At 40.8% G+C, this 14,439-nt stretch overlaps 1 protein-coding gene across 1 annotated transcript in view; it reads right to left on the bottom strand.

Annotated features, from left to right (window-relative positions):
• CACNA1I (calcium voltage-gated channel subunit alpha1 I) overlaps window positions 1-14,439 on the bottom strand; it is a 208,423-nt gene that overhangs the window by 107,735 nt on the left and 86,249 nt on the right. Inside the window, exons 4-6 of the mRNA XM_048499231.1 lie at window positions 4,997-5,156; window positions 2,851-3,166; window positions 941-1,033 (exon numbers count right to left, since the gene is read on the bottom strand). Coding sequence (XP_048355188.1) covers window positions 941-1,033; window positions 2,851-3,166; window positions 4,997-5,156 — 569 coding nt within the window. The remainder of the gene's footprint in view (window positions 1-940; window positions 1,034-2,850; window positions 3,167-4,996; window positions 5,157-14,439) is intronic.

The following is a 14,439-nucleotide window of genomic DNA, read 5'->3' as shown; positions in this document are numbered from 1 at the left end:
TGGGGGAAGCTGCTGAGGATTTCACAGACCTTTCATGTTTGCTTCTTGTATTAAAACCTCTATGGTTTTAAGGATCTTGCATATACTTTTTCTTAGTATTGCCCTCTTGCCCTTATTCTGATTGAACAGAAGTGGTGAGTATCCTTAGCTGTGTTTCTACAGGGAACACTCTGCCCCCTTCCTGTGAATGCATGTGTGGGTGGAAGGAGAATGTAGACTGACCTCTACACTGATTCAGCAACAGAAATTGAAGCTTATAACTTCAAGGCAAGATCATCAAGTCTGAGCAGATGGATCAGATTCACTCCTAAATACTGGGCTGATCTAATCAATTTGATTCTGTCTTCATCTCTCAAGGAGAGGCACAAATAATCTGTCTTTCCAAACCAGCATCAGCTAAGGGAAGACAACATTTAAAAGTCTTCCCTAGTTCAAAGGAAGGAGTGTTATTTATGCAAAGACACTGACATCCTTTGTTGTGTATAGAAACTCTGTTCACTTAAAGACATCTCAGAAAGGAGAACACCAGCTGCTCTTTGGTATGGGCAGAAATAGAGGAAGGTTCACCTCTTGACTGTGATGAGAAATCGAGATAAGTTGTTAGCACACCACAACTACACTGCCCTGAGGATGCGATGCCTACGCCATTCTCAGCTTTTGTGAAACTACCCCCCTCCATGGATTGAACTGCCTGGGCCAGAGACCTGGGATTTTGTGACACCCAGTATTATAGATGCAAAGGGAACAAAGAATGTGATCTTATTTTTCCGAGTAAAAGAAAACAGCTGAGCACAGCTTTCTAGAATGTTTTAGTTATTTAAGAGACTCCTATGCTACCTAGGATAAAATCTCTAAACCTACCATGTAATGATTGAAACTTTTTTGACTCCCATTTTGATAGGATCTGGTCTACTGAAGTGAAAGGACACTCGATACTTACAATGATCAGAAGGATGAAATAGATGAAGTTGTAGAATGAATGAGCATCCATCACATAGTACATAATCTCCACCCACCCTTCCAGTGTAATCACCTGCCATGGGAGAACAAAAAAAAAAGGGAAAATGTAACTCTTCAGGTTCTGGTCTGAAACTAGGAAGTTCATTACCCTGGAGAAAACAGACAGTGTTAGTAAACAGAGACATTCAAAGAAAGAAGGGAAGGCCATTTTTTTTGCATCTGATAGCTAAGGCTCTCTCACTCCATGCCCCTCACCTAAGGCATAGGTGTCAAACTTGCGGCCCTCCAGATGTTATGGACTACAGTTCCCATCATCCCCTGCCAGCATGCTGGCAGGGGATGGATGGGAACTGTAGTCCATAACATCTGGAGGGCCACAAGTTTGACATCTGTGCCCTAAGGCACCACCATAAGTCTGCTATGACTTGATGGCAAGAAAACACATTGTCCACTTAAATAAGGCTAGCAGTGCAATTCTCTTCCCCATGAGATGTCTGGAGGATTGACAGCTTTGTTGTGGGCAATAGCTGGGTTCTCTGAACTTGTTTCAGAATTATAAATGTTGGTGCATGATCCAACCAAATGTAAGCATTTCTAAGTCCTTCTGATCTTAACAGGAGAGGCAGAGACTTGTCCTTAAGCCTCTCACTGAAATCAATGTGAGAGTACTTGATGCTGGTCCAGTCGCATCTTTCAATTCCATATTGTTGCGAACGTAACAGGAAATCATCACAAGAATTCAGCGTATGTTCCTATGATTACTTTATTGCCAGAGGCCTACGTTTAAATAAGCACACAAACCGGATAGACAAGAACAAGAACAGTCTCTCTCTCTACAACACATTTCAATTGCTTAAACAGCAACACAATTAGAGTTGCTGTCCCTTTAGCACCAAAAGAAAGTGAGAGGCTGCTTCTACATGGAGGTTTTTCTCCCCTTTGACATGCAAACAGGAGCACTAACTGATTCCAATCATGCTTCAATTTTCATTTCCCTGTCCTCAGCACATTATTTCCCAGATCCGCTTTAATAAGGTCTGTTTTGGGGAAGAATATCCTAGCAAAGAAGGTATTCATTATCAAAAGTCCCATGAAGAGGACCACCATTTACTTTCTGTCACCTCTCATAGCCAATCTTTTTTGCACACCAATATTGGAAGGTGTTGGGGGGGCTTTTGAAAAAAATCAGTGCTATACCATTTAGTGATTTTTTAAAAGCCTTCTGGTGATGTAGTGGGGAAAAACAAAGGAAAAATGCAGGCTGAAGAGGAAACTATGCAGAGAAACTCTGTGTGGGAGCTCTGTTGCCAATATACCTGCCTCTGTATTTGCAGCATTCATGAATGCAAAATAGAGAATCCTCATTGTGTGGATGAAGCCTGTCAGAATTCATACAGTTTAAGTAAAACTAATTGGGGACATTTAGATATTAGTGTTAAGTGATAGCTGTGGTAGATGATATATATATGGGTGATCACGTAGTTGGCTGATGTTCCCCAATGGGAAATTCCTGATGAATACAAAACCTCAAGGTGATAAAATATCATTGTTAACTATGACAGTTTCAAACAGGGAAGTTATCATCATGGGTGCAGTCATGTACTATTAATCTGAGTTCCTAGCTCGGTCTGTCCCATAGGCCTCCTGGGTAACCAGAGGTTTAGGAACTTAAAATCATGTGGAAAGAGTTGTAACACAAAATATGCTAAAGTTCTACCTCTCTACTGGCTTAGCACTGACTGCAAAGGCCAAGCCTATTCTATTACCATGAGAATAACAGAGCACTCTAACGTTTCCAATAAAGGACTAGGGATTCGGCACTGACAAGAAGTTGTACATGCCTGGTATACAGAAATATCGCTGGGTCCTAGAAATCCCAACTCAGATTACCTGAAATATAACAATCCATGCATAGCCAATATTGTCAAAATTTATAGCCCCTTTGTGTGGATTAGAATTGCCTGTTCTGCACTCGTTGTAATATTGGTTCCAGTTGACACACATGCCGCTGACGTTGAACTCCTGCCTCACAGAGATGTAGTAGAAATAGTCATCCTTGTCCAAACAGCATTGATGTCCCCGCTCCTTCAGTGGAGGAATCTCATGGCACCCCATGATACCATTATCTCCTGACAGTGAACAGATGAAGGGCTTTTCATCCTCCTCCTCAGGTTGATAGTAGGGAGGAAGGGTGATGTTACCTTGTCTGTCAACAACAGAAAACACACAGAATAGATTATTATGGTTAACATTAGCACTAATGTCTGTGGAGATCAGGAGTGCCACAATAGCTTTTGAGCAATCCATTACAGCAAGGGGAAGTAGACAGTTTATTAAGCTCAGTTGTCAAGATCCAATTTCATAGGAAATGCATTAGAGGCTTGCCTCTTATTTAGCCTTCACCACTGGATGCCATCACATTCAAATTGGCATACTTTGGTTAACAGCTGCCCTCCAGACCAGAAAGGAAACCCATGCTCTGAAGTGGGTTTCTGATTTTAGTTGGAAGGGCAAGAGCCAATGTTTGCTGATTCAGATATCGCAACAAACTGTGGTTAGAGGAGCTAGACAGGAAATTAGAAAAATAGAATCAAAAAGTTGGAAGAGCCCTAAAGACCATCCAGTCCAACCCCGTGCACCACGCAGGATGTCCTACAGCATCCCTGACAAATACTAATCCAATCTCTGCTTAAAGACCTCCAAGGAGGAAGAACCCTCAAAATCCTGGGGCAAACCCTGATTTCCTTATTGTTAAAAAGAGAGAAAGAAAAGTCAGAAGTTAACGAAAGGGTTGAAGGAAGTTAATAAAGACGAGAAGGAAGATTTGGGGACAGGCTAGATAGAGTGCAAAAACTTACTTTACCAAAAAAAATTATACCCACCCCTTACTAAAGAAGACATCTTCTCACATCATTCTGAACTGAACAGCAGAAGCATTTTAAACAGCAAATGGGTAATCTGGTGGGGTGCCAGTATATGGAACTGTTTAACATACTTATTTTATAACATCTGACAGCAAAGCTTCCCATAATATTGAATTCAAAGTTAAAACTGTGGAAGAAAACTCAATGAATCCAATTCATGCGAACTCACATAAAAAATTAGAGCTGAAAGAATAATTTTAAATGATTGCAACTTTTAAAGTAGAATAAAGTAGTCTCTAGCACATACTGTACTAATTTCATTTGAAATGCGGGAATATGGATTATACAACTGGGCAGAGCTCAAGTGCCAGGGCTAGTCATCACTCAGCACCAATAGAAAGATACCCAAGGCAACCAACCAGAGGCCATGTCCACTGCGTTATTGCTGATAGTTATCAAAAGCTCATTGTCTGACACCCATTCTAACACCAGACGACACCATGGGGAAGCATGTGGGAGGTTACTAAGCAACAACTGAAATGGAGGAATGAGAACATAGTGGGGGAAAGAATGGATGATTAATACACATTCACTAGTTAATTCCAATTAAACACTCATTTTGCTAGTGATTATCATTTAAATTAAAACTGGTCATTTCTGTATTACCTATATTGTCAAGATTTTTTTAAAAAATGCATTAAAGAATAAGGAACATTTCTCTGCATTCAGGTAGTGGAAAATGTTCCTGTCAAATACTGGCTGGGAAAGAGAAGAGCTGCTGGTTTTCCATAGGGATTTTTGCCCACGTGGACAGTGGGATTCCACCCCCAGCCCTTAACAGACTTGTTACACGGGACAGCTGAAAGGGGGAAAGGGTGGGTTGTTAGGCCATGGTGGAGGGGGGAGTTGTTGTCATGTTGGCAATGCTGTGTTGATGAAACTGAAGGAAAGAGGAAAGACAGAAACAGGTGTCAACAGCGAGTGGCCCAAAAACAGAGAATATGGACACCATTCCTGCCTGTTCCCATATGGCCTACTGTTCCTTTTATGGAGCCAGGGGCAGGGGATGACCTTCTCCTGCTCCTTTGTGGAAGCAGTCTAAGAAAGACTGAAGAGGAGAGAGAAGGCTTCACAGCTAGAAGAGTGGGTATAGTCATTTGCTGTTCACTCACATTGTTAAGTTCTCATCCCTGAAACATCGGTTTCTCAGCAGTCCAGCCCACAACTGTACTCCAATGATGCCAAAGATGAAGAAGACAAAAAAGCAGAGAAGCAGAACATTCCCCAGCATGGGCAAGGTGTCCAGCAGCAAATTCACCAGGATCCGCATACCTGCAAGAGGGAACAGGGCCAGGAAGATCATGGCACAGGAGCAAGGATATTGGCAAAGAAGAAGAGACGAAAAGCAGTAAAAAAGAAAAGTAAAAATAGGAACAGTGGGGAAAGGGGAAAAAAAAGATCTTAGAGGAAAAAATCTTAGAGGAAAAGCAAATGTAGAAGAGAAGCCTTTTACCGATTTGTAACTTTGAACTAGGATTAAGTCTGAAGTTCAAAAGCATATTTGGCCTAATGGTTAATCCAGCCCAAATTTACCTGTGTGCTAGTTTTTCTAATCCTTATATATTATGTATATTTCTCCTAAGATAAATACTCTCTAAAAATCAGGTTCGGGGAATTCAAGGGACCCAATCTCGCCTCTTCTAATATATGCTAAATGTACTGGATTTTAAAATGTCAAGATTACAAAGGTACAACCCCTTCCCTGCTAATTAGCACAAAAATTGAATTAACAAAATTACTCTCTTAAAAGTTCACTGATCCTGTTTTAGAGGGGTAGATGTGATAACATGGCCTTATCTGTAGTACATTTATGTTTTATACAGAAATATCACAGCTGCACTATTTGCCTTTCTTCTCATCTCTAACCATGAATGTAAATTTACTAACTGAAAGTCAACTTCATGCATCTGATTCGATGAAATGGGTTCCAATCTATTTAAGTACGTGCCACAATAGATTTTAAGGTGTCGCTAAACTTGGACTATTTCACACTGATGAAGTTCTAAGAAAGCTCCTATTCAGAGGACTTTTAGGTAACCATATTTTGGAATAGGATATCTCTGAAGTAACTCCTGATGAAACAAATGTTTTAGCTGAAAATTTGAGAATTTGTCAAAAACCTATTTTTATACACATTATTTTCTTTGGAATCTGCCTGCTTTAAAAATGTTCAAAATGCATTTTTCTAAAAATAATCAGACCAGGAAGCTTTGAGTATTTTTCTCCCATTGATCCCTTAGGTGCCTGAACCAGCAGATACCAGAACAAGCTCCATGCTTTGCAAAATTAATCATATGTCCTGTGTTCTGGGGTCACTTAAACGCTGCAAATCTTTCTGAGCATCCTTTACCTCCTTAATCCCTCCCCCAAACAATCCCACCTGCTCCTCCATCCTCAGCTGAGACTCCCTACTGCAGGGGTCTAGGGAATTACATGTTACAAGATGCTGCATGTAGGCCAGCATATAATTAACTAATTAGCTATTTATAACTAGTTCATTGCTTCAAATGGCTGGGGAAGGCAAAGGGAGAGGGAAAGATAAGATTAGGATTCAATGACAATCCCTTGAGGCAGCAGTTAATCCCCTTTTTATGCCCACTGTCAAGTAATTAGCCACATCAAGTTGTGCTTTACATTTTGGCTCATTTTCCTCTGTTATTCTGTTCCTGCTTTGGGGAATGGAGGAATTTGTGACTCACAAGAGCACATGGAACTGGGTACACTGGAGAGAAGGGAATTAGGGCATTCAGAAATGGAAATGTATTTGTATAGGTATGGATATCAATTACTACGAAGACATTCTGAAAACCTTGGCAGAACAATTGTCTTTTACAATAGCCTTCTTTCTTTAATCCAAGTCACAAGGAGGGAGGGAAAAAATGAAGAGCAAGATGCCCCAAACTGCTTACATATCACTAATGGCCAGAGAATAGTGTTATGCAAACAGCCAATTACTAGTAGCATTAGCTACAGGGGCTCTGATTTTTATCAACAGTAAAAATGCATAGTAATTATACTGCTGTGAGTATGGAGTTAAAACTCCCTTGATTTATTGTTTTAGAAACACATGCATAACTAATAATGAAAAATACCTGTTTTCCACCTTACTACTGATGGTATTTTGCTATACACACACACACTTAATTTCAGAAGACCTTACAATGCAGAAGCTGTGCAAGAATATAAAATAATTTCATGCAGACTCCATTCATAATGTTCTATAAGTACTATAAAGCAAGTATTATAAAGGAATGAGAAAGCAGTTGTGGGTATGCCCTTCAAATGTTCAACAGGTCCATCAATGGCAGTGTGGTAGGGAAGAAATGGGAATGTGAATCTTCAAGAAGACATTTCTCATGGGACAGATTTGTGGGACAGGTTTCAGCTAGCAAACTACATCCCCATGTTGATTTTTGTACATGATTCCATATCTTGTGAGATGTTTTTTGAAGTGACTCCATGATCAGTTACCCAGTTAAAGTTTCTCAGGACTATCTCACAATTGGGAAGGAACAATAGAAAACTTTGCTCATGGAAGTAAAGGTCCAAAAATAACCCATTCTGGGGGTATCTCCTTCGCTTGTCAGTATTCATAAGAACATATCAAAACACCAGTAATTCATACTTTATGATTCCCCCAAATGGTCTAGTTTAAATAATTGAGGATTATCTTTCCTTCTGCAGCCATTTAGGAGTTACACCCTCCTCTGCTTTTGCAAATGTTAATATGAAGACATATGCTCCAAATAAAGACATAAATGCATTCTTATTGGGAGGAATTTGGATTTTCGGGATGAGCAACATTGCAAATATAAATGTTCTCAGAGAAGAAATGACGAGAATCATCTCAGTTCAATCCCAGCTGCTGGGTCAGTAGAAAACCTTCACTCCTGAGCGTTGCAACAGCTTCACTCCTGAACATCAATTGATAAGTATTCACGAGAATTTAAATATCAATATGCTTTGAGGATGAATGGTCAAATTGTCTCATCTGATCTTAAACACTACTCTCTCCGAGGGTCAATTCAAAGTCTTAGGCTCCTGACCTATCAAAAGGTAGCACTGAGCACCTGTCAGTTTGCTTCTGGAGCAGAGGCATAACTAAAGAAAATGGCACCCAGGGCAAGCATTGAAATTGCATTCCCTGGGTGCCATTTTCTGAAGCTACGCCCCAATGAAGTTGCCATCCACCTCAACAAGGGCCCCCTCTTACCTGGTCACTTTGGGTGTGCACCCCACTGGCTCTTCCTGCACCTCTGCTTGGTGGGGGGACTGGCGGGGGCTGTGGGATCTGTCGGTCGGAGCCCTGGAGCATGGCTCTTGGGTGTCGAGCGGGCAGTGGCATTAGCAGTGCCTTGAGGCAGAGGGCACTCAGCACTACCCATTGCATCCTGCTCGCAGCACCGACTGCTAGGTGCCGAAAGCACCAGCAACTAGGACAGTTAGGATGGCATTGCTTGTCTTGGCCTAGGGGAGGGTGAGAGAGGAGGCGGGTGGTGAAAATGTACCACCCATGTGACCCAGTTGAATGGTGCCTGGGGAGAATGCCCCCCCCCCCGTATGCTGCTGTTCTGGAGCCTCAATTATTCATGCAATCTTTTCTGAGGACTGTTGAATCTGTCATTCCACACTGATCTGGGCCGACAGAAAGAAGAATGGTCATTAGTTATTATCTGCCTGGGTCCTACCTGTTTTTTTTAAAGCTCCTCATTCATTTGAGCACCTTCAGTCATGTAAGCAAGCATACCCTCCAAGATTGGCTAGTGAAAAACAGACATACCCTTTAAAAAAGAAAATATTTATTTATTTTACTTCTGCCTTGCCCTTCCCCAACCAAGGTCGAGTTCAGGATGGCTAACAATCAGTAAAATTCATGCAATTTAAAACAGACACACTAGTATACAGCATATAGGACAACATTTAAAATTATGTTCAGTGTTGACAGAAACTTTCCAAGCTGCACCCCTACTAATAACAGGAAAACAAACAAAGTATATTTCTTTGCTGTCTCTCAAAGAAAACGCTGCGGGAGGCAGCTCTGATAATAGCGAAACAGCATAAAATTGTAAAGGCAATTAATAATTAAAACAACCATGCAAAAAGATCATTAAACAACTTGAACCAGGCAGCAGGTGAAAAACAAGGCCATAATAAAATAATACAATCACAGCTTTTCAACAGAGAACTCTACAAAACTAAATAAGCTAATATAACAGAAGAAAACCCCAATGGAATCAAATCATAATAGTAAACTGTAAAACAAACAAACCAGACTTGTACGTGGCCATAAAATAAATTTTAATATATATATAGTTCAGTTCAGTTACAAGATGCTAGTTCAACACCGTCTGGTCCTCGTTGCATGGATGTCTTTCAGTCTATGAGGCCCAATGAAGTAGAGAAGCAGCTTGAGACTCACTACTTCTAGCTCAGCCCCTGCTCTTGAGGACTGATAGTATTAATCAGGACCAGAAAATAATAAAGTCATCTCTGCAGGAGGGTGCACTTCCAACCAATTTGAAAGCAGCAAGCACATGACATAAACACTGTTCAGAGGCCAGTAGTCTGTCTTGAGCATGCTTCTTGAGTGAGTGGTTGTCACACAGCTTCAGTTAGCTTTGGAGGAGATGGACCCATTTCAATTTGGATTCTGGCTTGGATATAGGATACAAATGGCCTTGGATGTGTGATTGCTGATATTCACCAGGACAGGAGAAGGGGGAGCATGTCCCGCTTGATTCTTTTGGCCTTCTTGGCAGTTTTCACATATGGAATCATTCTGGAAATACTGACTGCCCCTAAAAAACTGTCATCTTTCTTCAAAATGGAATGATTTTCTTTATGTTGCGTGGAACGTGTGGAGGAGGTGGAGCCCAAATCTTTTGATGCCATAATTCTGTCAAAATCTAAGTCTGTATTGAGAGTGTTATCAAATGATACAGACTTCTTAGAATCCCTTTTGTAAAATGGTGTCCAATTATACACTCTGTTCTTTTCATAATCTTTTTTGTTCCTCTGAAAATTTTTAAACTCGGTCTCCTTCAGTTCTTTAAATTATTTCTCTGTCTCTTCATCTAGATGGCTGAGTTTAGTTAACTCACTCTCACAGGTATTTTTATTTTTTCATTCAATTGTTTAATGGATTTTTTAAACCACATTAATAAAATAGTATTAGAAAATGAGAGCATATTATTTGCAACAATGGATGTGGTTTCTTTATATACCAGTATCTCTCAGGATGTGGGCCTGGAAGTTTTATTTGAGGTATTAGAGAAGAGGCAGACACATAATCCACCATCAACTTTTGTTAGGATTTTACAGTGCCTGCTTCATTCAGTGGAGAAAGAACTAACTGCTGAAGACCCATGCCCAGTGGTAGGGATTCAGCAGGTTTGCACCACTTCGGCAGAACTGGTTGTTAAAATGATGCTTGTAAACAAACAGTTGTTAAATTATTTGAATCCCACCACTGCCCATGCCTAGAATCACATGACCTTCTGGAAAGATCTCTCCTTTCTTCTTCCAGCAAAAGAGGAGAGGCAAACACACAGGCACTGATAGACTGCACAAATACCCAGACTGAGCACTAAAATGCCCAAATCCCTTTCCTGGTCTGTGACTGATAGCACTGACCCCTGTAGCGTGAAGTTTGGATTTTTTGCCCCTATGCATCACTGTACATTTTGCTACATTGCACTGCATTTGCCATTTCTCAGCCCACTCACCTAATTTATAAAGGTTCGCTTGGAGCTCTTCGCAATCCTTTGTGGTTCTCACCACAAAGAGAAGAGTGCCCTTATTAATGAGCTACAAATCTGCCCATGATCTTTCGAAAGGCTTGGAAGAAAAATACTGAAGAAAATCAGTTCAGAAAATAAGACTTCTAAAAAAGAAGTTCTACAAAAGAAGAATGAAAGAAGGGGGCAATTTGAATGAGCATTTAAAATGGTGGGTTGATATGGTCATGCAAATCAGGGCAACAGGACAAGTTTTGGAGGATGTAGATGTGATTTCTGTAATCCTGCGGTTCTTGCCTGAAAGTTTTGAAAATCAGATGTCTGTGCTTTAGGCCAAGGAGTCATTGGACCTGAATTATGTTCTGAATTATCTAGAAGATAAAGATGCAAGAAGCAAAGCATCAAATGCAATGAAAGGCTTATCTGTGCTTAGACTAGATTGTGCCAGTGAAGTAATTTGCTTTAACTGTGAAAAAAGGGGACTGGCTAAATATTGTTGTGAAAGAAAATCAGCTGCGAGAGGCAGAGGGGAAGAACCAAGTAATGAAGAGGTGATGTTAATAAAACTTTAGCTGCTAAGACAAAGAAGAAGAGAAAATTAAAGAAAAGGGACAAACAAAGAAAAGATGTGCAATCATAATTACAGAAAACTGTAAAAGTAAAGTAAAAGAAAAATATTTTATTGAATTGAAAGAAAATGAAGAAAAAATATTTTGAAGAAAAATGAAGAAAAAATACGGAAAAAATATTTTGAGAATTGATGTTTTGAGTTCTACTAGTCAGGACAGCATGACCTTCATTGTATGCACCTGATGCTAGTGAAAATTTAATCTCAGTGCCTAGTTTGCTAAATGGTGGAAATGAGATTACAATGGATGGAGAAATTTGTTGCATTTATAATCCAAAACTTGATATGGAGTTGAGAGAGCCATTTATCATATAAAAGAAGAAGACTGCTCTCACTCCAGTTGTGTTTATGGTTGGCATGTAAAATTAGGCCACCGAGTATGTTGTATTTATGGTTGGCATGTAAAATTAGGCCACCGAGTATGGACTCGGTGAGAACATTTACAAAAGACTGGGATTTAAAACTAGTTGAATGCAACAAAAGTACTGAACGATGTGAAATATTCACTAAGGCCAAATGTACTGCTCCTCATTATTCAGGGCATCAAGGAGCAGGAGAAAAGGAAGTACCAACAACAGTACATTCAGACCTAATTGAACCTCTAGCACCTTCTGTTGGTGGAAACAAATAGGTGATTACTTTTATTGATGCAGCATACAGATTTGCCCATGTGTATTTTCTCAAACCAAATGATCAAATATTGAATAAGTTCAAAGCTTCTGTAGCAGCTGTTAAAAGCAAGCATGGAAGAGCACCAGAAATTTCATTCTTAGAAAATGGGACTAAATACAGTGCTAGTGAATTCCAGAATTATTTCGAACAAGAAGGTACGCAACATGCAAGATCAGTGACTCAACTCCACAAAATTGTCCAACAGAACACTTTAATTGTACAATACTTGAGACTGCATGTTGTTTATTAAAGCAAGCGAGACTACCTGACAGCTCAAAGTTGGGCAGAAGCTGTCAATACAGTTATATATCTATACAACAGAACATCATACAAACCTATTGGAATGACTCCTTTTGAAATACGGCATGAGAAACCCAGTTTAAAACATTTAAAGCCATTTGGAGCAAAAATGTGTATACAAATTCCCAAAGAGAGAAGAAGTAAACTAGATCCAAGATCTGAAGCTGGAATATTAGTTGGCTACAATCCAAATTCAAGAGGCTACAGGCCGTTTCCGCACGGCCACGGTAAGGGTTGGGTCGGCGTATATGACGCCAACCCAACCCCTCTGGGACCGTTCGCATGAACGGTCCCAGAACCTCCCGGGATCTACGTGGCTGGGCCTTCTTGCGCCCGTGGAGTCAGCCAGTCGACCTACCAGCTGCTCTAGGCCCTCCGGCATGTCACTGAGGCCAGGGGACACGCCCCCTGCCCTCTTGTGACCGGCTCCGGAGTGCGCAGGGCAGGACGGGGCGTGTCCCCAGGCCTCCAAGCGACAGCGCGGAGGGCCGCTTAGAGCTGAAAGCGTAGGTGGACCGGACACAGGGGGAGGGAAGGCGCATTGGAGCCGCTGTCGTTCGCACGGCAGTGGCTCCAAGCCGTTTTCCATAAACCTCACTGGGGAAGTGAGGTAGGAAAACGGTGGCTTCGTGCTGCTCGGGCGGCGCGGCTGCGAAGCAGCAGCACCCCCTGTGCGAACGGCTCCCTGGGGACGGCGTTTTTGCAGTCCCCAGGGCACCGTATTTGGCCTGTGCGGAAAGGGCCTACAGAGTCATGGATCCTAAGATCTATGATGTCCAGATAAGCAACAATGCCTATGTAGCTGTAAGAAGCATTCTGTGTGCTCCAAAACAAGATAATTTCACAAAAGAAAGCAGATATGATACTGAAGTCACATTTACAGAGTGTATAACAGCAATGCCTGCCTATACTGTGTTTCAACAAGAGACTTCCCAATTAGAAGGGTAAGAAGACCAAGCCAAACCAACAAAAAGAGAGACTGTAGTAACTGTAAGTTGGTCAGAAAGAAGCACAAAGGGTGTGGCACGAAAGAAATACACCTACCACATGAATGTGCAAAGCCATAATGAACCTAAAAGCTGGGATAAAATGATGAAGTTGCCACCACATAAAAAAGAAAAATGGATGATGGCATTAAAAGAAGAAGTAGACTCTTTACACAAGAAAACGACAGCTGACATACTGACAAAACCATTTGCCAAGATGAAATTTGAGAATTTCCATCAAAAATTACGCCTGGTTGACTTCAGAAATTGACACTTGAGAAGGGGTTCATTACAAGTGCCTACTTCATTGAGTCAAACAAACCAGACTACTACTACTACTACTACTACTACTACTACTACTACTACTACTACTACTACTACTACTTCTTCTTCTTCTTCTTCTTCTTCTTCTTCTTCTTCTTCTTCTTGTCCCTCCCTTCACTGAACCCCATTCTCCTCAGCCTCCAATTCTAAAATCTCCAGGTATTTCCCAACCCAGAGCTGGCAAACCTAGTCAATAAGCCTTGTTAAGTAAGTGGCAAAAACAATCATAAGATATACATTCCATACTTTTTAACCTCCAGTTTTTACTTCAGGAGCTGTACTTTTAATTGCATTATGAGCACTTAGCTATAACAGACCATAATATTCAGAATGTCTTAGATGATTATATACAGGAAAAAAATTGCAACATCAAGTATCAAAGTCAAGAAATATCTCATTGTGTCAATCAAATGGATCCATTTAAAGGATCGGATATTCATTAGGCCTCCATTAGCAACTGGAAAACATATTGTGTACCTATTTAAATAGGCATAGCTGGAGAATAGGAATATAGCCATCAGCAACAACACTCCTTTCAATGATGGCCTTGCTTATATGCAGGCTGTGCACAACCCAGAAGACGCTTCAGTGGAGCCCTGGGGAAAGTTTTATTAGACTCCTGAAAAGCTTGATTCATTTTGATTTATATATAAAAGAGGAGGTTTGCAGTTCTCGCTGGTATGTTGAAAAATCTGAAAACACGATAACTTTGTGTCTTAAGCTCTCTGAGAGGAGACAGCAAATGTTTGAGTCCACATCACACAATATATTTTGAGCAATTTGGCAAAGCCATGCCACATCTTTTTCTCTTCCCAGCAGGGTGCAAGATTCTTCAGCTATAACAGGGTGGGAAGAGGAAAATACAAGAAGCACCTCTGAGAATACCAGGATTTGTTTCCCAAAGTTTC

Source organism: Sphaerodactylus townsendi, linkage group LG06 (genome assembly GCF_021028975.2).
Source record: "Sphaerodactylus townsendi isolate TG3544 linkage group LG06, MPM_Stown_v2.3, whole genome shotgun sequence".
NCBI lineage: Eukaryota > Metazoa > Chordata > Lepidosauria > Squamata > Sphaerodactylidae > Sphaerodactylus > Sphaerodactylus townsendi.
The sequence above is the reverse complement of the archived record's forward strand: the minus strand, read 5'-3'. Positions and strand labels throughout refer to the sequence as shown.